We start from the raw sequence: 26215 nt of genomic DNA on the forward strand, positions 1-26215 counted from the left end.
ATAAGACTAACACACATTTACTGACCAAGCAGCACTTCATCAGTCTTTATACTGTTGGGTGGCTAATTGCTGAGTGGGCCCAGCTAAGCATTGGGGAAATGGGTGGCAGTTCAGTTTAGGGAAGAAACAGGACACACCCACACAAGGCCAAACATAACAGTATAGCAACAACTTTTATTGTGAAATGCAGGGTCAGGAAGAAGTCGTTCTCACAGGTAGAGCAAATCTGTCTCTTGTACTGGGCAAAAACAGGTAGCCTGCTGCAATCTAACTGACAGGCGAACAGGTGTTTTCCAACAGCCACTGAAAATCTATTGAACAAAAAAGTTTCTGGCATTGCTGATGAACTAAACTAACATGAAGTCTGCCAGCAGAAATGGTGGGAAATTAGACACCAGTCAATTAAAACATTTAAGTCTCATAAAAAAAATCTGCTGTCATTGTACATGTGAGTCATAATTTTTATTAAACTGTGATATCATACAGGTATTTTTCTGGATGTTCAAAGAGCATGCGTCAGAAATAAAACTGAAAATAAGAAGCAGGAAAACTCAGAAACATTCAGAACAAGCAGCAAATTAAAACCAGCACAATCAGGACTAACGGCCCGATAATCGAGCCTCACTCCTGACATTATTTCCTTCTACGTTTCCGTAGCATTGGGTCCTTCTTCGGGTCGTTGCCCCGGCTGATCCCACAGTAATAAACCGCCGAGTCATTCTCCTCGGAGCCTCGCAGTACCAGGGAGCCGTCGGCCGCTGCAGAGACTTTATTACGGCGAACACCGCGGCCGTACTTCACTCTGGATCTGTCCATGGACATGAGGGAGACAAGGAGCGTAGGTCCATGTCCCGGCACCTTTCTGTACCAGCTGAGGGTGGTCGGGGCAGTAGCGGGGGTGGGTGTGGTGAAATTGGAGGTGTCCAACAGGGGGCAGTACAGGGTGGCATCCTCTCCAGGTCTCACGTGGATGGTGGACGTTGGCACGCCAGCTGCGTGGCTCTGAAAGCCTTTAAAACAGCAATATTAGAGAAAAGAGTAAAGTTATTATAAGTCCACAGAAGTTCTGTGTAATATAAATAATTAAAAAAAAAAAAACAGGGTTACAGTGAAAATTAAAAACCTGTAAAGAAAAAATATTCCCATGAAATTGAACTTAAGTCAATCCATCCATCCAGTTTTGGAGGAAAAATCTATTATATACTATAATGTCATAGGTGCGCAGGCAAAAATCCAAATTTATGAGATAAATGTTTTTTTTAAATAACTTACTTTACTACACAGAACTATTATAAACTACTATAAATGCTATAGAACTACTATAAAATTTAAATATATAGAAAATTAAAACAAATTCAAATACTAAGAAAATCATAAGATTTAAAAAATAATCTTAAAATGATAAATATCAGAAAAGCTCAGTTATACAACAAAGTCAAATCATGAGATAAAAACAATGACAAAAGGTCAAAATAATAAATCATATTATTTTGAAAACTTTTATGTTTATCATTCAGTGAATCCGTTTTTTTTTTGTTGTTGTTGTTTTTTGCGTTTAACTTTAAACAGCATCTGTGTTTAGTTTTTCTGACCAAGAATCAAAACCCAAAGATTCAGTTTGCTGACAGAAATCAGAGAAAATCCTTCTAAATTATTTTTTACCCAAAACATTTCATAAACGTCCTTTTAAATCCTTCACACAGGAAGCTTCATTTTGACGGAATTTTCACCATAAAATCCCTTTAAATTGGCCTAAAATGACAAACAGATCTTCAGCTCGTTGCATCTTCAGCAGCTTTAAAGCTGGTGAGTCAGTGAAGTGCGGATTTTAATCCCGTTAACGACAGAAAAGACCAGAACTCACCGCCGAGAACGAGCAGGATCGCCCAGGCGAGCGCAGACTCCATCATCAAGTGACGGAGGAAGCTGATCCTGCTGCTGTTGTTACTGAAACCAGCAGAGCGTTTCAAAACAGCATTAACGGATACACAACACATGGCTGACAGTATGTGGACGCTGGATATGTTTTTTTTTTTTCTGCTTTGAGCCCTTTAGCTCTCATGTTTGTAAATCTGGTAACACGTCATTCATACTTTAGGTAATTTAAAAAAAAATGATTATAAATTTCAAAAATATCTGGACCACAGGGGTTTCTGAAAAATATTCTATTGAACTCGATAACATGTCAGCTTTTATATGTTATATGCCATGGAAATAACGTTGAAAGCCAAATTACTCGAGTGGCTAATCAGATGAGCTGTTACATACGCACCCACCAACTTCTTAGACCCATTTTTATTCACCCCAGGAGGCCTGGTTGTTTCTAAGTGAAACAGCCTTTTGATGGTATTTTTGCGAGGTGGTCATAAAATGAAAAGACAAATTACTGGTATATTAGCTGTGTGATATTTTCCCTCAAACATGCAGTATGGTCTTCTTCATCACAAAAGAATCCTGAAGAAATGCGTTCAGGCTGAAAAGAGGGCCTTGGCATATGGGAGGCGATGGATATGATCAGTCTGCGTGCAATAACTGACACCACAGTTCAATTCAATATTATTTATATAGCGCCAAATCACAGCAAACAGTCGCATCAAGGCACTTTATATTATGAGGTAAAGACCCTACAATAATTACAGAGAAAACCCAACATGAGCAGCACTTGGTGACAGTGGGAAGGAAAAACTCTCTTTTAACAGGAAGAAACCTCCAGCAGAACCAGGCTCAGGGAGGGGGGGTCATCTGCTGTGAGGGGAGAGAGACGGGACACCGCAGTGCTTTGTGGACTTTAAATGAACACACAAGATTTCTGTGTTACTGTTTTTTATTTTTTGTTTTTGTTCCATATCTGTCTTTTTTTTTTTTTTTTTAAAGCCTCTCATGTCTGGCAGATCTTGCAAACAGAACTGTGATCTGAATGCGTTGCTTTGCCAGACATATTTGCTATTTCAAGATGAGCTCTATAGGTTCTCTATAGGCTCCTTTTGTTAGTGTGTGACCCTTTATTTTATCTTAATTATTTTTAACATGATATGTGACAAATTGTGCTGGAGCTGACAGGTTTAAGAAAAAGAAAAGAGAAAAGAAAGAAAAGAGAAAGGGAGAGAGAAAGAGGAAGAAGAAAAAAGAAAAAAAAAGAAGAAGAAAGAATAGAAAAATGAATCAGGAAAGAGTGCAACTAAGTAAACCAAATAGTTCATCGCTTGTTAAACATAAGATAGTGACAATATATGCAAAATTAAAACTTGTGTGGGGAAAACAAAACAAAAGAAGAAGCATGGTTACACAAACCAACCATTTTGTGTTATTATTACGTGGGTGTTTGTGTTTGTGTCATGAAATGTACCTACCAATGAGGGCAGAACGCCGCAGCTCTGCTCATCAGAAGCTAGAGGCGGGCAAAGAAAGCCCCAGGAAGCTCAGGCCACCAGCAGCCCACCAAGACCTACGAAGACCCGCGGCCACTCATTCCAAAGAGAACCGCACACCCCCCCCAGCAGATGGGAGAGAGGTCCCAGACGGAGCCCCCCCCCCCAGCCAAGGAGCAAGGGCCCCAGAGAACCCAAGGCGATGAGAAGCCAGTCCCCAGCGGCCAGCCCCCCTGCACGGGCCGGCGGCAGGGCCCCAGGGCCCCAGGGCCCCCGGCACCCGAGGACCGCCCGACCTCCCACAGAGCCCCCACCCCTCACTCCCACACTGAAGAAGCCACCGCAAGCTCGCGCCACAACCCCCGAGGGAGCAGGTCAGCTCCCACGCCAGAACGTCCAGCCCCACCGAGGAACCCTGAGGCACCCACACCCCAGGGGGGCAGGGGCAGAGGAGGAAACCAGCAGGGAGCAGCCAGGAGGCAAGGCACAAGGCCCAGACCCAGGTCCAGCCATACGTACAAACACACACGCACACCCGCAAGCACACATTTATGCACAAATACACATACATGCACATACACGCTCACCCACACACATATAAACATAGATACACCGTACGTACACATTCACTCACCCCACCCATACTCACGAAGACAGTGGCAAATACACAAAGACACACATTCATCCATAGCTACCCAAGATGGGGCGAGTGGAAACCGCCCCAGGGCCAACAGCGACCCCAAGACACCGCCAGCCTGGTCCCCAAGGGACCACCCAACCCACACCCCGGGCGGGGTGTAGTTCTTTTTATCTTTAACTACACTGTTGATTATGACTGACCTGTTTATTAGTGGATGCAGGAACATAAAAATACCCCATAAAGAAATGAGTATTGTTGTTTTACTAAAAAAAGCTTTGCTTCCAGTCACCCTGCTGGGTGAGTTTCAGACCCCTTGGCCATAATATTTTTTTATTGGAAAAACTAAGTAACCTACACAATCGCTTAAAAACTCAGATTTTATGTGTTGCAACAGCCATAAATGCTCATCAGTGAAAAAATTAAAGTAAAATCCCTGCCTGCCAGGTCAGCCCTGAATCACCTATGTCACCAGAAGTGAACATACTTTATTATTAAGCCTTAATGTGTGAATGCTCTCTGAATCACAATGTATTCTTACCTGCACTGTCACAACAGTATACATGACCAAACAGTGATTATGCTTCATTGTTATTTGTCAAAGGCCTGTTTAAACACATCAGCTCTCCTTGAAACTATTCAAAATGAGGTATTATTTTTCATGAAACAGTGAAATGTCTGTTTAAACATATGTTTTCTATGTGAATGGGAAATAAACACAAGTCTTCACTGGCACTGTCTGTGTTTCAGTGGGAAACTAAAGGTGTAGTGTAGTGATTGATCAGCAGGAGGTGCTGCTGCTCTCACACAGTCTCGTCACTGCTCTGGAATCAGTCTGAGGGATGAAATTGTGGGTTGATGAAGCATTTCTGCCTCAGGGGGAGCACACAGTCACTGCAGACTGTTTTTAAGCCAAAGACAACTTTTTTAAAATCTGAGGATTTGTGCAAGGAATTGTGCAGGGACTGAGATCTGCTCCTCAGATCCTCTCTCCCCTGACAGTGATTGTATTTCACTTATTGCTTCATCACTGACATGTTGGATTCTTGTGACTCTTCTGTTAAACTGAACCAGATTGTCTCATTAGTGATGTCTCAGTGTCAGCAGTAACAAAATGCTGGAAGAAATAATTAGACACAGAAATGGAAACCTTTTGTTTTTTGTGCTGTAACTAAATGTGACCACAGTCACATTTAGCCAGCCACAGTCCTGCATCAGACAGACAGCATCAAATGTGCCAACTTATACTTACAGTATAGCACTTTTCTACTCTGAGCACTCAAAGTGCTTTTTACTACAAGCCTAACCCACTCAATCACATACACATTCATTCAGCACTTTATTCTATGCCTAAGCAGCTTGTCTAACATTCAAGCACATACTTGGGGTTCAGTATCTTGCCCAAGCTCACTTTGGCATGCAGACTGGAGGGGCTATACTAGATGGATTGATGAACATGAATCAGCTAACTTTGCTGTGATTGTCAGTATCTGGTTACCTTTGTACTTACAGTAAACTCAAAGTGTGCATGTGATGTACTGACTGTACATAAATCATCACACAAAATCACAAAAAATCAAAAAATCATCAAATATAAATAAATAAAGTACAGAGTTTACATTAAAAACTATGATATGCTGCATAACCAGTAGCGGGACTCTCATTATATTGAACTAGAGGATTAATTCAATATTAAGTTGTACAATCCCACTCATATTATTTCTAGCCTCTGCTTAATATAACTGCACTGCATGAGAGTGCAGCTCACCCCCAACCTCACCTGGATGCACAGCACTTCCTGTGTTTGGACAGAGGAAAGAGGGTCAGAGATCAGCTGACTCTCAGCCTTTGAGCCAAAAACATCAGGTCTGAGAACAGAGGAGTGTTTTCTTGCTCTATTTAAAGATCTTCATACAGTGGCAAGAAAGTGATGATTCTGATAAAACACTTCCTGTTGGTTTCTACAGCAGGTTTGAAGGAGTCAGAGTTTTCTGTGTTGTTCTGTGGTGCATATTTTGACTGAACTTGTACACATCTGTTGGGTAAATTCATATTTTCCCTCAGTTTCTCAGGTTAAATGGTGCTTTTTAAAACTGTCGTCCAGCGTGTCAAAATCTTAAAATGTACAGTTATTTTAATAACTGGTTTATTGCTTTAATCGGGGAAAAAAAATGATCATATATTTCAGCTTTTCCTAAGTGAAAGTTTTACAGCTCTGTGTCCTGGATAATGTTTGAGTCCTAACTAAACCTGCAAGTGTAAAAGTCTCTTTCATGGCACTAATAATACTTACAGTAACATTTGTCTTGTACACCTGAATTGTACCTACAGAAACCTGCAGGACTGCACAGCATTGTTATACGTACGATATGATATCTTGTGATTTTTGTGTGCAGGCCTCAGCCTCCACAGATGCACATGCATTGCATGAGGAATATGGCAGCTGTGCCAGTGAACAGCAGCATATATCATTGACAATGATGGCAGAAAGCCACTGTTTCCTCCTCACTGTTTTTCTCTGCGTTTCCTGGACTTGGCCCAGAACACCCTCCCTGCACTAACTGTTTATCTATCAGAGCAGTTAGCATACACAGAAGAAAGAAAGGAGTGGGAGCTGTACTGTTTGGACAGGAAAACTAATGCTATTTTCAGTTAAATTCGAATTTTGATTCTAAGTCCTATCTAAAGCTGTAGCAATAGCAACCATGTTTTTGTTTTTTCCAGCTATGAGCAGCTCCTCCATTTCCCAGAAATCAGTGGGGTTTAGTCTTAAGGCTCTTTGCGTTCAGAAAGTCTCCTTGTCTCATGTCTTCTGCAGACTGTGCCAGTAAACCTGCTGAGAGCTATGATCCACTGACTTCTTTATTAAAACAACCTGAATGTGTTTAGCTGCTTCCCTGAAAACTCCACCCTGAGGGGTGTGGTAGGTGGGTGGTGTTAAAGGAGTGGCAAATCCTGGATGATTCAGGGACATGGAGCCAGAGCTGGACCAAAGCCCCTAATGCTAGGCGTCACAGATGTTTATAGAGATGTCTACAAACTGTTACCCTGAGCCAGTCGGTGGGCATAGTGGGTGTGGTCTTGTGTAGTGGAGGGTGGGGCTTGTGCCAGCTGTGTGCCAGCAGCTGGCAGGCGGTCAGGAAAGAGTGAGAGCTGCTTTCTTTCTGATGTTATTCCTCTTTGTCTTTCTTGCCTCTCTGTTTCTGTTTCTCTGAGTTTCATTTCTCTGTCTGAAGCATGATTTCAGTTTGAGAGTTCATGCAAGTTCATCAGCAGCAGGACGGGAAACAGAAACAGAAAGCCTCAGTGTTACACACACACACACACACACACACACACACACACACACACACACACACACACACACACACACACACACACACACACACACACACACACACACACAAACAAAACTTTCCAAGTGAGCCCTCTGTGCGTGTTGAACTCTGCTGGCTTCACTCTAATGTTGTAACTTTCCTGTTGATCGCTGCGTCCTCTCCAGGCTTGATAATACCGACGCAGAAGAAGAGGAGGGTGAGGTTCAGGGTGGGGTGGTTACTGGGGGTGAAGTTTGCCGTCCTCCTGTCACCCTGTGAGGGAGCCCCTCCCTGTGTTCCTGCCCAGCCTGAAGGGAAACTTCAGCTCACTCCAACCTGAGAGACTCCCTGAGAGCAGCTGCTCACTCCACAGTTCCTCATCTTCCTCATTTTCATCACCTCCATCCTCCATGGCGGCCACCTCCAAGTCCTCCCAGAAGGTAAAGAATATGGTGATCGCCCTGCTGGCGCTCTGGTCCATCATCTCTCTTATCGTGATCGTGGTGTGGGCGACATCTCCGGACCTGAAGGGTGCAGCCCAGTGCCGCACCGAGCTGCAGGAGGCCACAGAGAAGCTGAAGGCGGAAAAGGTGGCCTCTGACAAGAACAAGACAGCTCTGGAGAGGATGGTAGAGGAGGAGAGGAAGAAGCTGGCTCAACAGACAGCTGAGTACGGGCTGCTGCTGCAACAGCTCAATACCACCAACGCTACACTGGAGGAATGCCGGCAGGAAAACGTGAGTTCAGTCATTTAGTGTAAAAAATTATTAAAACAAGAGTAACATTCAGACTGGGCTGAATGAGTCAGAAAAGCAAAAAAAAAAAAAAAAAAAGTGGAGACTAACCGTAGATTTTAAACTTGTTAGAGGAAAAATGAGCAGCGAAGATTGAATTAAATTTCCTTTTGTGTCAAGAGATGAAGGTCTTGGTCCAATCTGTTTACATTCTTCTGGGATTTTTCATATTTTTATTAGTCGGTGGGGTTAAGAGGTGAGGCTCAAAAGCCTGTTCTAAGATTCGCGGGATCATGTTTCAAGATATTTTCAAAATTACTCACCATATAGTCATAGTTGCATAACTCTGTTCAAAAAAACAAAACTTTTCACATGAAGCTCATACTCAGACCCTCATGAAGACTTAGCTGATACTTATATTATATTATATTATGTCACCTAACCCGGAGTGTTTTCCAGTAACATGATGTTTCATGATTCTTCATAGAGTGCTTTTACTTTAGGTTCTTAAAGTATACATTTTAAGTCTACTAAAATGTTTATACTATTACTTAAATAGGATTATGACTTTTACTAAGTAGAGCTGAAATACTTTGCAAAACAGATCAAGTCGATAACAGTTCAGCAACATTTATATTCGCTGCAGTTTTACATGTGATGCATCTTTATTAGCTCACAGGACTGTGCACGAGTTTGAAAATCGTACCCAATGTTTTCTGTACTTCCTGCCTTGTTTTTGGTCCTTCTGTGCCACCCTGCTGAAATACAACCGCTCCGTTCTTTCCCGTCACTGAACAGCAGAGTTTAGGATTCAAAATTAGTGAGAAAATGAGAAATAATGTGTAATTTATAAATCCCCTGTGGTTTCAGTTCGTTAGCTTTACTTTTTTTTTTTTTGTTTAATGTAAATATTTAGTGGCTGGCGGCACAGTGGTAAATAGGTTAGCACTATTGCTTCACACCAAGAACGTCCTGGGTTTGAATCCAGTTTGGGGCCTTTCAATGTGGAGTTTGCATGTTCTCGTGTCTGCATGGGTTCTCACCACATACTCTGGCTTCCTCCCACAGTCCCAAGACATGCAGTTAGTGAGGTGAAGTTACTTGGTGATTCTAAATTGACTGTAGGTGTGAGTGTGAATGGTTGTCTCTATGAGAAAAATTAGCGACCTGTCCAGGGTGGATCCTGCCTTTCGCCCTCTGGCAGCTGGGATTAGTTCCAGCTCCCTCATGACCCTGAACTGGAAAAGCAGACAAAAAAAAAAAGGATGGATGAATATTTGGTGGCAATTTTAAACTAAATTAAATGGCTAATGGACACTTGCAGCACCTTCACTGTCAAAAACTTTAAGCCCTTTAAGAAATCATTTATCTCTTTATCTCTGATGCTGTGGGAATAATTATCAAGATCCTTTATCATCCAGCTCTTGATTCCTTTCATCAAAACCATCAGCAGAACCCACCAGTACACTCACATTTGATTTAACATCTTTTTCTTGCCAGTTTAATTTAAATACTAAAATGTTTCATTAATTAAAAAATGTCCTTTATATTTTAAGACTTCAGAGCTTGAGACTGAAGCGCAAAATGAGTCCCAAACATCAGCAGACTTCCCAGCATGCACTGGTAGAGTTCAAAGTCCCAACGCTTTAAGACTGATGGTTTGGCTCAAATTACAAACTTAATACTGATACTGAAAATAGCATCTTTTTTAATCCAGCTTGCAAAATTCAAACCAAAGCTGCCCCACCCACCTCACCAAAACACTAATGGCTTCCATCTGTCCTCAAAAAAAACGAAAACAAGTAGCTGACTCATATCAATAAATATCATAAATGCACAGAGACGCTGGACAGAGGCTAGAGTTCAGGACATTTTAGAGTCAGACTGAGAATCTAGAAACCTCCAAAGTGAAGCTGCAGAGCTGAGTTTGATTTCTCTGAGTGTGAAAATGAGCTCAGATATGAACAGAGCGGGAATTCTCCCTCCTCTTTCCTCAAATGTTTCCATTTTGGGAGACTCGATTTTCCTTCGCGTACAACGATTTTTTCCCCTCCCTGCAGGCTTGACTGAGTGCTTGTAGGATAAGAGGCGTTCAGTTGCTTCCAACATTTCCAGCTCCGTATTCTGAGAGTTGCTGGCTGGAAAAAATGAGTGTTTGCTTTCTCTCTCCCTCCTCCTGTGGTTCGTCCTGACTCACTCCTACCCTCCACCTCTTCCTCTCCTTCACCTCTGCTCCACTCCTCGCTCCCTCTCTGCTCCTTAATTTTTCCTCAGTCTCACTTCTCCCCTCGTGACTCTGACCTTTCTACTCATCCAGTAAAAATGTTTGGCTTGAGGACACATTTTTGTGCTGAAGGGAGTTGCAGGCGTCATTACTGTTAACTGCAGACAGTTATTTCAATTATGGAAATGGATGCATCTGGAAATGCATATGCATTTCTGAGAAAAATCTATCCCACAGCTCATCACTGAGATGTGTGCAGATCAGATTATCTCAAACAAACAGAGAAAATATAATTATATATATATAAAGTTATGCAACAATCCTGCACAACTATGTCACATGAATAATGCAGATCATTTTTTAAAAGAAAAGATCAGGAAACAGAATCTCAGGACTAAACTACAGCTGCTGTTTGAGCTGAGTGACACCGAACAAACAGCTCTCAAATAAGCATATTTCTTAGATTAACAGCAATATGTTAACTTACACTGACAAAGTAAACATTATGGAAAGTACCAAAGAAACCAATGTTTGCATTCTTCTTCCTGCCAGCTTCCTGTGCTCTGCGTCAAACTGGTAGAAAAAATACTGCCTGATTTCATTTTCAATTCAGTGCAATTTTATTAATATGGTACCTATTCACAACAAACAGTCACCTCAAACTGCTTTATATTGTAAGGCAAACACCCTAAAATAATACAGAGAAAACCTCAGAACAATCAGACGACCCCCTGTGAGCAAGCACTTGGTGACAGTGGGAAGGAAAAACACCCTTTTAACAGGAAGAAACCTCCAGCAGAACCAGGGGCAGTCATCTGCTGAGGGGGGAGAGACAGGACAAAAGACATGCTGTGAAAGAGAGCCAGAGATTAATAATAACTAATAATTAAATGCAGAGTGTGGTATAACAACACAGAGTGAAAAGAAGTGAGCGAAGAAGAACACTACATCCTGTCCTGGAGTGGTGGCCTAGGGGAGAAGAAGAGGGTTCGTCACTGAGAGGACCCTGGTTCAAATCCTCGGGCTGGCATCACTGTGGGTCCCTGAGCAAGCCCACCCCCCCAGGTTGCTCCCCGGGCGCCCTTTGGCTGCCCCCTGCTCCATGCTGTGCTGTGTGTACTACATACTCCATGTGTGTGATGGGTTAAATGCAGAGAATGAATTTCACTGCATGTAAATGTATGTGACAAATAAAGCTCTTTCTTCTTCTTCTTCATGGGAACCCACCAGCAGCCTGGGCCTATAGCAGCATAACTAAGGGAGGGTTCAGGGTCACATTTAAAAAAATCACCCTCTCCTCTTGGCCATGTTGTTGTTTTGGTGCCTTATGGAGCATTTTAAGTCTTGTAGTGCAGTTAATTGTACTGGCACAATATTCAAGAAATTTCTGCTGAATCAGTGGTGGAAAAAAGTTGCAGTATTTTATTTATTTGTATTTTGTATGTGTCTCTGTCTCAGCATTGATCCGCGTGTCTGTGTGATTTACCCATAGATGCAGCTTGCTAACAAAAACAGCTTGCTAGCATTGGCTGATAACTCCACCCCGTCATCTAAATGTGGTCCCTTCTGACTCCAAAACCCAAAAACAACAGCACCAAAAACCACTCAGAGTCCAAAACCAATGGATTTTCATCTGTGGCTCTAACACGCGCTGGCTTTTGTTGACTCAGATTAGTTCTTCAGGCGTGAGCGACGTACAGTAAAGTCTGTTACCAGGAACCTGTTTCTACCTGTTATTTAATAAACAAAAATGATAACTACACTCGAGTAAGTGAAACTAATTAGAAAAACAACAAGTAAAGAAAAAAACAACAGTGTAGGGGTGGGAGTTCCTTTGGGGTTTGCTAACACCTTTTTCCGGAGGTGGGGAAGACAAACACTTCCTCTGTGTGGGGAAAAGGCTGGGATGGACTGGCTGCTCTCCGATGGCATAAACATATTTAACCTTTTTATCTTTTATCCATCTAGAGCATACCTGTCCTTCAGTCCACTAGCGGAACAAATCAGAGCCGGGCCGGGGGCGGGGCAAATGACCGGGCCCTTTATACCCAAATAATAAACATCATTTTACAACATACACATGCCCAGAACAGTGGGAATGTGTATGTTATGAAATGCCACTCATCTTAGCTTAGTCCGTAAAAATGCTCCACTTAAGGCCTTTAAGGCCGTTTCACACCGGGTGCGTTGCGTAAAAACGACATGAAATTCCGAATCTTTCGGATGTGAACTTGTCGTGTAACCTACATACACACCGGACGCGCTGTTTTTGCGAATAAATCGCCCTCATAAAACGCACTGTGGAAGAAAGGAAGTCGACATCAAGCGATGATGTAATGAGGCCCTGATGTTTCTAAACAAGAGAAGGAAGAAAGAGAGTTTAAGTGTTCATCCAGCTCATAAGAAAGCAGCAGCAGGGAGAGTTTCATGGCTTGATCCAGGAGTTGAAGCTGCATCACGGATGCTTTCGCGCATATTTCAGGATGTCAGTGGGACAATTTGAGCTCTTGTTGGCAGAGTTGGGATCACATGTGAGGAGGCAGAGGATAATATCAGAGAGCCGACTGACCCGGAGCAGCGTGTAGCTGTGTGTCTGAGGTAAAAATATTATGATTTTATTGTCCCACATCACTGTATATTCAGTACATTGGTGCGCGTTTTGAGCTATGACCTCACATGCTGCTAAATGCAGCGCTCTGATTGGTCAGACCTGTTTGTTCAGAAAAATCGAACTTGAACCGAAAAATAAATGCTGCAAATTCGTCCTGTGAAATGACGAGGTTGGTGTGAACGGCTGCATTAAGAACAGGCGAGTCCGAAAAATGTTTTTAACGCACGAAACATTCGCACGGAATTTGTGCGTCCGGTCCTTTACGCACCAGACGCACAAACAGATCTGACCAATCAGAGCGCTGCATTTAGCAACATGCGAGTTCATGGCTCAAAACGCGCACCGATGTACTGAATATACAGCTGAGAACAGTAAACTCATACTATTTTACCTCAGACACACAGCTACACGCTGTTCTGAGTCAGTCGGCTTTCTGAAATTATTCTCTGCCTCCTCACATGTGATCCCAACTCTGCCAATAACAACTGCCCACTGACATCCTGAAGTATGCGCCAAAGCGGCCGCGATGCAGCTTCAACTCCTGGATCAAACCATGAAACTCTCCCTGCTGCTGCTTTCTTATGAGTTGGATGAACCCAGAATCTGTTTCTTCCTTCTCTTGTTTAGAAACATCACAACGTCATTACATCATCGTTTGATGTCGACTTCCTTTCTTTCACAGTGCGTTTTATGAGGGCGATTTATTCGCAAAAATGCAGCGCGTCCGGTGTGAAACGGCCTTTAGAGTGAAAATAAAGCCAGTCATGCAGTCCAACATCTTATTCAATATTTTACACCTACTACATCACTAAAGTCAGTCGGTCTTGTAAAGTTTTGAGCAACCATGACTCAGTCCTGACTGTGGCAACCTTTAAAACCCCCGTGTAAAACATGAATGATGGGTGATGTATAGTGGGTTGTATACTGTGCACATTGAGCCATGCATATTGCGATATAATCAAGACAGGGCCCTCCTTCTCCACCTCACCTCGGACGTGACAGAGGCCTGGCTACCTGAAATCTTATTCTCCTCTCCTCTCTCCCATCCGGGCCCGCTCTAGCCCCGGGCCGGGGGCGTGCCGCCCTCCCAGCCCCTCCAGAAGCTCCGCCCCTGCTTCAGTCCTTCCCATCATGCTCTCTGTGCCCTCAGATGTGAAACGTTTGGACTACATGTGATATTTGCAGTTGTTGTGTGACATTTTTAGCAATGGGTTTACTTTGAGTTGGTATGTTTTCATGTTAATCAGCTGAGGTTGTCTGTAATGCAACAGTTTCTTTTTACTTGGGGATTAACTTCCTCTAACTGATTACTGTTCCACTATGGCTTTTTTTTTTTTTTTTTAAATAAGGTCAGTTATATTAAAGTTATCAGATGAGATCAACTGCATTGGAAGCACCTACCTTAGATCCATTTTTGCAGTCAGCATCTATGAGAAATCAATCTTCAGTATGAATGTGAGGTTGCAAAGTCAGGTTAAAGCATGGGTAAGGATGAGAAACCGCTGAGCGTGTGAGTTAGACGAAAAAGAACCACAGCTGTGGTTATACTGCAAATGGGACGTCATCCAAATACCTAGAATGAACTGATACTTCACTGTTCTCAACAGCAGAGGCTTCAAAAGATGTTCCAGGAAAACAAGAAAAAAGGTGATCGACACAACAGCCATAAAGTGAACCACTGAAGCTCAGGCAGCTTGAGTCCTGTGCACAGATTTCTCTTTTTTCATTATGCTAAGACCTAGACTACAATCTGCTAACAGTATTATCAAGAAACTGGTATAATAGGGAGCTGTGGTTCTGCACAGCATCAGTGTCATTATCATAGAGAGATCTGTCTGGACTGGTCCTTTACATCTAATAATAACTGCTGTGTTGGATGAAAGGAATGTTTCCAAAAGCCGGGGCTGTCCTGCTCTGAGTCACCAGCTTAGCTCTGAAAACACAGCGTGTGGTCCAACTTCATGACATACCAAAAATTGTATGTGAATTATTAGGAGTGCTGATAATTATAGACAACAGCACCCTACCGATTATTTATTTGACCTGATGTATTTGGACTTCAATATATGGATAATTTTTTTTTTTTTTTTTTTTTTTACTGTAAAGACATTAAATGAATGTTTACACTGCTGATTTAATCTGCACTCCAATAGATTCTCAATTTACTTTTTGGAAAAAACAAACAAACAAACAAACAAACAAACAAACTAAAGACATCACAGTTGAAAATCATATATTTAAATTGCTCCCAGTGTCACATTTAAAAATCCAGAAATGTAGCTGTAATAAGGTAAGATTGCTCAAAAATGACAAAGTCAAAGCATAGAAGACAACATACACTTGTATGCTGGGCAAAACAATAGAATATAATAAATATGAAGTCAGATGGTGATGTGAAGATAATGGCCACGGTGGGAACCACAGACTAAATATAAAAGATGGACTGAGCCTCTGTGACATTTCTCGTTTCATTTTCCTGCAGTATTGGTTTTAGGTCATGTTGGCTTTTGGAATCAAAAGAGGGTAAAATGTTAAGTTAGCATGCAGCTAACGTTAGCTAGATTGGTTAACCATAAACTGTGTCGATGCAGACACAGATTCCTGTTATGTAGTGGTAAGTAATGGTTTCATAAAATGCTAGAATTGGACTCACTGAGACTGGAGCACAAGCTTGGTGTGGTAGTATAATTAACCACACAGTAAGCCTAGCAACACCACAAATACATTTTAGTGACTCCAGTTAGCTCAGTTGTTAACAGTGGAATAAATCAAAACAAGCAAGCAAATGTCCAAAAATCTATTTAGAAATGATTAAAAAAAAAAAAGACCATTCACAACTTGTATGAAACTGTTTCATACAAGACGTACAGACAACTGATCCAGTTGTCTGTACGTCCGCAGCTTCATCACAAGCTAATTTAGTTGCTTTCAATTCAATTCAGTTTTATTTATATGGCGCCAAATCACAACAAACAGTCGCCTCAAGGCGCTTTGTATTGTGGGTAAAGACCCTACAATAATACAGAGAAAACCCAACAGTCAAAACGACCCCCTATGAGCAGCACTTGGTGACAGTGGAAAGGAAAATCTCCCTTTTAACAGGAAGAAACCTCCAGCAGAACCAGGCTCAGGGAGGGGGGGTCATCTGCTGAGACCGGTTGGGCTGAGGGGAGAGAAAAGACATGCTGTGGAAGAGAGCCAGAGATTAATATCAATTAATGATTAAATGCAGAGTGGAGTATAAACCAAGTAAATAAGGTGAATGAAAAGAAACAGTGCATTATGGGAACCCCCCCCCCCCCCCCCCCCAGCAGACTAGGCCTATAGCAGGATAACTAAGGGAGGGTTCAGGGTCACCTGATCCAGCCCTAACTATAAGCTTGATCAAAAAGGAAATTTTTAAGCCTAATCTTAAAAATAGAGAGGGTGTCTGTCTCCTGAATCCAAGCTGGGGCTCTGCCTCCCATTCTATCCTAGTATCCTAGGAACCACAAGTAAGCCAGCAGTCTGAGAGTGAAGTGCTCTGTTGGGGTGATATGGTACTATGAGGTCTTTGAGATAAGATGGTGCCTGATTATTCAAGACCTTGTATGTGAGGAGAGGGATTTTAAATTCTATTCTAGATTTACCAGGGAGCCAATGAAGAGAAGCCAATATGGGAGAAATCTGCTCACCATTTCCTGTGTGTCATTTCCTCTCTGTCCCTCTTTTCCTATCTGCTCTACTGTCCAATCATAAAAAAAAAAAAAGACCAAACAAAAAACACATTGAGTGTTCCCAGTGGGCAGAGAGGAAGAAAACACTAAAAATGGATAAAACTTTAGTGAAAAAGAAAGCAGATGTCCAGTGGGAGCAGGGATTTATGATTTAAAATGAATTATCATTGACATGAAAAGATGAACTTTACACTAAAGTAATGTGATTGCTGACAGAACTGTTACCTCATATTAACACCAGTTTTTTTCTTTTCCTCTGGGGTGTGTTTGATTCATTCTGCAGGTCGTCCTGAACAGGAACATCAGTATCCTGCAGGAGACCATTGATGAGCTGCACCAGGAAAAATCAAATCTCACTGTTCAGCTTGGCCTGAGGGAAGGTAGGAAAAACTCCATCACTGCCATGAAAGGAGACTCTTTCCCAGCCCTATTCTTAGTCTTATTTTCCCTCAGTGTTACCACGGGGACGGAGTGTAAATAAATACACGATTGGCTGGTTCAAAAAAGAAAAGAGTGGGGCGTGCTCTGCTCTGAGACACAAACTAAAAACAGAAGTAACTGAAGAAATGAAAATCAGCAGGCAAAACCAATCAGATATAAACTTGATCTGTTGGGCAAATCAGAAATAAAATCGAGGAAAAGAATAACACAGAATTAAAATAAAGTATGGAAAACAGAAGGAGGATTTAATAAGTTGATAAATATATAAGAGAAAGGTGAGTCAGGAAAAAATGAAAGAAGGAAACACTGAAGGACGTAAAGAAGGAAACTAAGAAAGAAGGAAGAAAAAGGAAAGGAAGAGAGTTCTGATTGGTGCGTCTGTGTCTCGTTGCCACTGTTGTTGCTGTGTCGGTCTTTGTCAGTCTGGTTATTATATCAGTGTCACATTGCTGGTCGTGCAGTTAAACTAGTTGTGTCTTTGCCTCTTTATCTGCCACAGTTGATGCTGTGCCTTTGCCTTGTTGCAGGTTGAGTTGCCATATCAACACATGCAACACCTGTTGCTGTTTCTGTGCTCCATAGATGAAGTTGTTGCCAGTGTTGTTGGTGTTTATGGACCTTGTTGCTTGCATATTTGCTCTGTCAGTGTCTTGTTGGCAATGTTATTGCTATACGATTATTTCATTGCTCAAGTTGTTGCTATTATCTTGCTCCCTGTGTCATTGCTGTTGGCCTTGTTTTTGGCATGTTGTGTTTCCACCTTGTTGTGAGCATTTTTATATCAACACCTGTTGCTGTGTCTGTCCGTTGCCAGTGCTGTTGCCGTTTCTGTGCCTCTCTGCTTGTATCGCTGCTGTATTTTTGCCTCATCAGTAGAATTTCTTTCATTTTTATCTCCCTTCACCAGGAATTCTAATTGAGATAGAAATCTCTTTTACACGAGAGACCAGCCTTACACACAACACTGGTACATTGTTCTATTGTTGCTGGGTCTTTTCCCCGTTGCTGGTGTAATTACCTTCAGAACAAACAGCGGGACTCGTCAGGTCTGAGGAATGCAGGTTTCCCTGCACTGAAGGATCACAGTGCTGCGCTAACAGCTCACAGGGCAGGAGGGGCTTCACGCTGCAGCTCAACATGTCACAAACTCCAACACGTGCATTTTAATTTAGTGGTCACATATCTTCATCTTTCCTCTAATGATCAGGGTTAAAACTTGGTGCAAGAGTTGTCTTTGTGCTGCATGCAGCAACAGGTGATCTTTCAGACTAAAAGCTGGATCATTGTGATGGTCGGCTGAGCTTCATTTGTATTGTGCAACTCTTCTAAATTAGTTAGATCATTTTATTTTTATTTTTTTGCATATTGGTTTTCCAGATCTGGGAGGGTCTCATTCATAGAAAAACTGCAGACATTTTGAAGGGTACAGTTACCCTTAATATTCTGGGTTATAACAGGAAGTACTGCCAGTTTTAAGTTTTGAAGCCATTTATGTCACTTCCTCCTTTTATGTTCACATTCCTTCAGGAAGCCGAGCGTTTTACCTTCTGGAGTTTTTGCTGTATGTGTCATGTTATGCTTCTTTAAGCAGGTGTGATGTTAAAGCTGCACTCGTGTATATTTGCTGATTAAGAGTGAAGTTTGTTGAGGCAGTTGCAGAGTTTTCTGGGGTTCTTGGAGAAAATATCTCTGTAATGTTAGTGTTTAGTGTACCGATGCACCTCAACCACTGCTTCAAGTCCCGGGCAGCAAATATTTGAATGTTTCAGGAGAGAATCACTCTCAGCTAAGATTTTGATGTGGTCATTAAGTTTAGGATGACAGCTTTTTATAGCAAGTTAATCTAAACTACGCAGCAAGATATTACTGATGTTAGATGTTCTCTTTGTTGAATTTTTGTCTGTTTCCAGCGTCTTTTTCCTGCCATATCATAGCATCTATCTCCAGGACTCCTCATTTAAAAAAAAAAAAAAAAAGGTTTTAACATCTTACCTGTGCCCAGTATTTATTTTAAGCTCTCTTTAGCTAGTTGAGAGGTAGCATATTATTATATATACGGTCTGTCTACAGAAGTGTGAACTTTAAAGCATTAATTTGTGTTTTTTACACAGCATGCCAGCCTTTGGTGACACATTCCCCTTAATCTTAACAGTTACCACTGCTTTTCAGTTTTTCATCTGGTAAACAAATCCATGTTTTCTAAATATTGAGGAGAATTTAACCCTGGTACTTCAACTTTTGGTAGCAAAAGATGATAAAACCGCAGCCTAGCCAGAGGGATGACAGCTGCGGTACAGTTTTGCTTTGGTTTAGAAAAAGTCGAACCAGTTTAAACTAGTAAGAAGCAACAGGTATGACAAGCATCTCAAAAGAAGATCTGAGGCTTTTCTTTGTTTCATTTCATCGTAAACTGAAAATAAAACTGAACCAAAGATTGTTTATGAGGTAAAGGACCACTCTGATGCCACAGTGAGACATCTTCTCTCACCACAGGAGTTTTCAGTTAAACTCTGACCAATCAGATCAATCCTTAAAGCTGATCACGTGTTTAGTTTTGAGCCAATATTCACAAATATTGAACAAATATTCAGCAGTATTTGGTTCAAGTAGCTCATTAAAAAAATAGTCTTTTAGGTGAAAAAACATTATTAAAGGACTTGGAAAAGTTCATATTATTGTATTTTTAAGAATTAAAAATATGAGGGATGTTTTTTGTAGTGTACAATGAAATTATTATAGAAATTTCTTGACTAAAACTCTCCAAAACCAACAGGGCAAGAACAGTAGCCTGACAGGAAGTGAAGACATACATTAATGGAGGTGACTTCCTGTAGGGAACAGTTGAAGGGAAACAATAAATTCCTGTACGGAAGAGGTATGAAAGGAGCATTATACCTGCAGGGAGAGGGCCGCTCTGATAAGCATCCGTCACTGTTTAATATGTACAAGTCAGTGTGGAAGAAACCAGTCACGAAAACATCTGACTTCATTTCAAATGACAGAGGAGGAAAAAAACACCCAGCCAGAGTGTTTTATCTTAAAATGTGCACTTTTGATCTTTAAAAAATATTCAAAATATTGAACAAATATTCAGTTTGTTCCATATGATAATGACCAATATTGTTATAGCAGACAAAATATGATGTATCACAGCTTTGCAATTAATTTGCATTCCCCTTAAATACTGTACATAGCCACTGTGATGTCGCCCAGCAGTTTGTGAATTTCTGCTCTGAAGCTTCAAGTTTAGTAATACGGTCGTCAGGGAAGAGCGTGGAGCGTCATCAGTTAATGCTAGCTAGATTGGTGCACCGTATACTGCATTGATGTGTTAAACAGACACATGCACCTGCTAATTATGTCATGGTCCTGGGCCGTTAGCCCAGTGTTTTTGTGTTTCCTGTGAAGTTCTGTTCTGTTGATTCGCTAGTTGTGTTTTCTTAGGTTTCTTACAGTTTAGATCCTCAGTTTGTTATTGTCTGGGTATTCTGTTATTCTGGTTATTTGTATGTTGTTCTGGTCTTCCCCATGTTTGCGTTCCTGTGTCTAGTCTGGCCCCTTGTCTTCGCCCTTTTCTGTGTTTAGTTCCCTTCCCATTGTTTCCTTGTGTGCGATAACTTAGAGTTTATTTCTTCCTGTGTTTTCCCTTACTGTCCATCCCTTGTGTTGTGGTGTCTCTTGTGTCTGTTTTCCCCAGTGTGTTATTCTTTGTGTGGTGTCAAGTCTGCTTATGTGTCTTGTTTAGTCACTTCCTGTTTTATTTTGACACTCCTGTGTTCCCTGTGCTTTGTGTTTAGTTTTGCTTCCTCTGTGTTATTAGGTTTATCTGGTTCACCTGTGGCTCCCTGCTGTTTCCACTCTCCCTAATTTCCTTGTGTGTATGTAAGCCCTGTTCTTTGTTGTGTTATCGTCTGGTCCCCTCAGGCTTTGTGTTGATATTATAGTTTCCAACACAACCCCTGTAATAAAAGCTATTTTAAGTTTAGTTCTGTTCCGCATCCTGCATTTGGGTCCAACCCTTCCAACCACACAGCCAACTGTGACAAATTAATGCTAAATAACACCAGAATTTTACTTACCAAAAACCAAAGCACAAATGTCTTGGACAGCCTTTTAGTACAGTTAACCAGCAACCCATGTTACTGTTCAAATAACTGCCTTAAAATTGCTCCAAAAGGCACCAACACCACAAACATAGTTGATAAGCTGCCTGTCTGGTGTACTGGTGGACACGGCTGCCATGATGTCACTCAGTGGTTAGAAGAAGAAGCCACACACCTAATAATGCAAACTTTAAGCCTTGATATAATTTAATATAATTTACTCAGTGTACAGTTTTGAAGGGGGGAAGTTTCTACAAAGGCCAAAAATATTTTTGTAAACGAGCTGCAAACACAGAGCTGCAGTTTTTTTGGTGTTTCCTTATTAATTTAATTTTTCCTTTTTTTTGGAACCATACTGAAATAATTTTGCTGCTTATCAAAATATTTTAAGACTCTGATTTTTAGAAGTGTGAGCATGTTGGAAAAGCATATGAAGAAACTGAATTAAGTGATTCTGTGTTGGAAACAGGTGACATGATCCCACAGCTCTGGAAAGAAATCAGGTTGTAGGAATCAGCTCTGAGCAAGCCAAAGTCCAGTCAACATGAGTGCTGGCAGCACAGCACAGGTCATTCCTGACATAACTGACGGCTCTCTGATACCACTCCATGTTTCCTTATAAGTTAATGCAGCCGCAGACCTTAACCAAACCCTCAAAGTGAGTCCGGACTGAGGAGTTCCCAAGAAAACAAATTTAGGATCGGTTGCCGGGTTGGACAACTGTGAAGAAACAATGTGACCACGTCGGGCTGTGTTAAAAAGAAATGTACAGGCCCAGGAAAACTAAGCACAAACTGGACTTCTGGGGGTACAGAAACATTCAGAGATGTATTTCTACCTCACAGAGCTCAATTTTATTTTGAAAGCACTGCTTTACAACAGCAATCATGTCGAGGTCTTGTCAGACAGTACAATTTTAATGAGAGAATCTCAACTATCAGACAATCCCCTGTGAGCAAGCACTTGGTGACAGTGGGGAGGGAGGGGGAATCCCCTTTTAACAAAATCAGGAAGCTTCCCGTATGTGCCGTCTAATGTTTCCCTGTTTTCTGTCCTCAGACAAAATTGACGCCCTGAACAATAACCTGACCCAGGCCATTCATCAGACCGAGGTCTGCAAAAATCTGAGGGTGGCTGCTGAGAGCTACGCGGCGGCAGCTCAGGCTCAGACCAAAGCCTGCGAGTCCAGCAAGCAGCACGTGCAGAAGCAGCTGTGAGTCCACATTGTGGAGTTGCACTGATCCCTGGATGGTTCTCCTGAATGAGGCTGTGGTTCTGATACTGTCTCTGTTTGTGTGTGTTTACAGTCAGAAGTGTAAAGAAACAAAATCTGAAGCTTCTCAGGTGACACAGCAGGGGGCCCCCACCCAAGCCCCTGGCTCCACCGCTGCTCCCCTCACTGGTATTCCCACACTGGCGCTGCTCATCTGCAGCGCTCTGCATCTGATAACCTGTGAGTAGCAGCAGCGCCTCCAGATCTGCCTGACTGCAATCATAATCACTTACACATGACACCAAATCTGAGATGCTGCACCTGAACGCAGCATTCCTTCTTTATTTAAATCTTTTATTTAAAGTTCGGTTTAGTTTCCCGAGTGGATTTGGTCATTTTGGTTAAGATCTTATTGCTGTGTAACAAAAAGATGTAACAACCTAGAAAAGAGTAATTTTAATATCATCTCATCAAATGCAAATATTTCAACAAAATAAATGAATTAATGGTTTTATTAGAGTTGGTCAGGCTGCCTCACATGGCAAAAGCAAAATAAATGATTAAATCTGTAATTATAAGAAAACAAAAGTGTGCATGAATCTGCAGATACTAAAACAGTCACACAGGTCGAGTTCAGGGGGGGAAAAAAAACAGCAGAGCTCCACCTGCTGGCTGGAGCGGCTCACTGCAGTGAGTCTGCTGCAGAAAAAGGAATCCTTAAAATTTTTTAATGATGAATCGTTTTAAATGTCAAGATGGAGCTCAAACATGTGTGAATTTAACATCACTTTATTTATTTTACACATTTCTGTTGTCCTGATTCAGAGTTTCAGGTGAATGGAATCTGCTTTCTTTTGCATCTTTTGTTTAAGGACGTGACCTAAACAAAAGATGTGCATATCTCAAATATCTATGTCATTGTTTACTTGATTTCCTTTAATAATTTTATTGATTTTTGAGATTTAACAACCTCAGGGTGTTTCAGAAAGATTTGTGCTTACTTTTTAAAATTTGCATCGTAGCACAAATATCTTTATTTTGGGATGAATTTGAGGATTTTAACTTGTTACTGGAATTGACTAGTAACAAAAATAGAAGACGTACAAATGCATGCCACACAGTTTATTCTGCTAACACGAATGTTCTTACACTCTGTGCTGAGTTTAATCCGGATGTACAAACTAAACAATCGGTTTACGCTGTTAAAGCTCAGATTTCTTCTGTATCTCCTGCATGTACACAAATATTTATTGTTTATTTAGTGTATTTATGCATAGTGAATAGAAATCCACTTTGGTGGCAAGGTGGCAAAGGGTTCGACACTCCTCACAGGTCAAGGAGGTCCTGGGTTCAACTCCACCGTGTGGAGTTTGCATTCTCTCCCTGTCCTCATGTGGTTTTCTCCAGGTACTCGGGCTTCTTCCCACAGTCCCACGCTCGGTTAACCGGTGACAGTGGACTGTATGTACATTTCAATACGAGGATGAATGCCGCTAGTCAATGGATGATGTGTAAAGCCATCACGGGTAACAATGTCACCTCAGCACTCTTAATCTAAGATAAAGTCTGAGTAGCTGCAGATGCTTTATATGGTAACTGTATGGTCAGTAACTGCTCCAAACGTTTCATGTTCATCAGGGTCTAGGAACCATTAATAATATTTAAAGATAGTGGTGGGCGGATCAACCCAAATATCGATACCAACGTTGGTATTGATATTGATCAATACCAGTGTAATTAGATCGATACTTTAGTGCTGCTCCTGTCACAGCACAGAGCAGGCACACTTTGCTCCTCCTTCCTTGCAGTGTTTTGCCGTTATACCATCAAATGACACATAACATATTTTACTTGGGGGAAAAAAAAGGAATTTGTTAGCGGTCGCAAACTCCTGGCCCACGGACCGGAAGTGGCCCGCAATTTGAGGTCAAAAGTACAAGACAATTTGGCCCTTTAAGTTATTTTTTTTGACATTTCGCTTTCCCCTCCAATTAAGAAGGGTTAGCGAAATGTCAAAAAAGTAACTTAAAAGCCCAAATTGTCTTACATTTTTGACATCAAATCGTGGGCCGGAAGTAACGTAAATGTTTTATAACATTGTGGGGTGATAATTTTGTACAGCTTGTTTATTTAAGCAAAAATCCAGAAAATTAGTGAATGAAGGGATATTTTTATTACATTTTTGTATTATAGTTTTTGAACACTCTATCTGGAAAAAAAGTTTTAATTTGTTCTTGAGTGATCATTTTGTACACTTTATTTAAGAAAAAAATCCAGACATCACAATGTATGGGGAAACTTGTTTTTTTGTTTTCTGTTCTAATGTTTCAGAACAAAAACTTTTATTTTGCTAAAGTATTTATTTATTTACCTATAAACTTTGCCCAATTCTATCCTGGGTTTTAACTAATTAATGATCCAAGGAGGGAAAAAAAATCACAAAACACTTCATGAAAATTCTTCATAATGATTAAAAAGTATCGGTATCAGTATCAGCGATACTGGCACTGCATTTACTTGGTATCGGATCGATACCAAATCTTGCAGTATCGACCCACTATTTAAAGGGTCATATTTTGGCCTTGCGGTGATCTCACATGCCAGGAGGAGGAGCTTAATCTGACACTACTAATCTGACAAAATGTGTTTCCTGCTTTTCAGGAGTTGAGGACGATAAATGGTCGAACCGACAGTGAGCACTGCGGTCCAGAGGGAAGAGCGGAGCCTGGACTAACACACTGACTGCTGTACAAACTTCCTCTCTGCAAAACAAACTGGTTGCCGTGGGGATGCATCACGCTGTCTTAAGATGAATGACTGGACACAAACTTTGCTTTTTTTCACCCCACAGCTGAGACGTCTGCTGCCCATTGGACTCTGCTGGCTTTAGTTTTTGTCTTTTAAATGAGCATTTTTAGAAAAAAACTTCCTGCAATCATTTTCCACAAACATTCCCATGAAATAAAATTAAATAAAATCCTGAAGTGATATTGGTCAGGTTTTTACTGTTAGCTGTGATCAGGTTCAAAGTGTGGATGATCTATTTTTTAAATATGCTTGAAGCTTTGTGCATCCAAGAGGACTTTTAGAGGCTTTTCTCAAGTTTCATTAGATGCTGTTTTTTTTTTTGAATGAATGAATGTTTCCATTTGAATAAACCTGAGGATTGTTTTAACTAACAGTGAGGTATTCTCCTCACTTTTGGGTTAAATTTGCTTAAATGTTTTGTACATTTCAAGCTTTTGCTTTTTCATTGTGAAAGATTTAATAACTGAAATAAACCGAACTACCGTTTAATGTCCAAAACTGAGGAAGTATTTTAACATCACAGCTGTTGGCTTTACAAGACATCCTCAAGTATTACTGTGGAAATAAAGAGGTTAAACACTCTGAAAATGTTTGTTTGTTAATGAAATGCTGCAGTTTAAGTTGAAGGCCTTAAAGCAACTGAAGTGTCTGAAAATATTATTAGAACCTTTGAAAACAGCTAAGTTCTACAATGACTACATGCAGTCATCAGTATGCAACTTTTTTCAGCTATTAAACATTCGTTATGGTAAATGTACAAAGAAATTTTAATGCAACTTGCAATTTTGCAAAGTAATGCAAAAAACTAGACGTCCTCTGATTTTAGTGTGTACTTCACATCTTAAATGTTAAAACACAAGTACAGACAGAAATTCATCACAGACAGAACTGAGGCTGCTGTCAGTTTCACACAACCTCTACAGTTGTTTGGTTACTAAGTTCACCTATTCTGCCATTCTTTATGTCATATGCACTGTTACAGTGGTGGATGCTCATATGAAACAAAGTTTAAAATAAGTCAGCCTACATACAAGTAATCCCTG

The 26215-nt window shown here is 41.1% G+C and overlaps 1 protein-coding gene and 1 gene segment (V, D, J or C); one reads left to right on the forward strand and one right to left on the reverse strand.

Moving 5' to 3' along the window:
* Window positions 1-221: 221 nt before the first annotated feature.
* Window positions 222-7734, reverse strand: LOC115778816 (immunoglobulin lambda variable 8-61-like). The segment is given in 3 exon segments: window positions 222-1010; window positions 1865-1947; window positions 7595-7734. Coding segments are annotated over 3 exon segments (600 nt in total).
* LOC115778518 (uncharacterized) lies at window positions 7494-25539 on the forward strand. The gene is made up of 5 exons (XM_030726570.1): window positions 7494-8059; window positions 16891-16987; window positions 22211-22364; window positions 22459-22604; window positions 25026-25539. Coding segments are annotated over exons 1-5 (726 nt in total). The 5' UTR covers window positions 7494-7732; the 3' UTR covers window positions 25028-25539.
* Window positions 25540-26215: the final 676 nt, after the last annotated feature.

Source organism: Archocentrus centrarchus, chromosome 4 (assembly GCF_007364275.1).
Source record: "Archocentrus centrarchus isolate MPI-CPG fArcCen1 chromosome 4, fArcCen1, whole genome shotgun sequence".
Classification (NCBI taxonomy): Eukaryota; Metazoa; Chordata; class Actinopteri; order Cichliformes; family Cichlidae; genus Archocentrus; species Archocentrus centrarchus.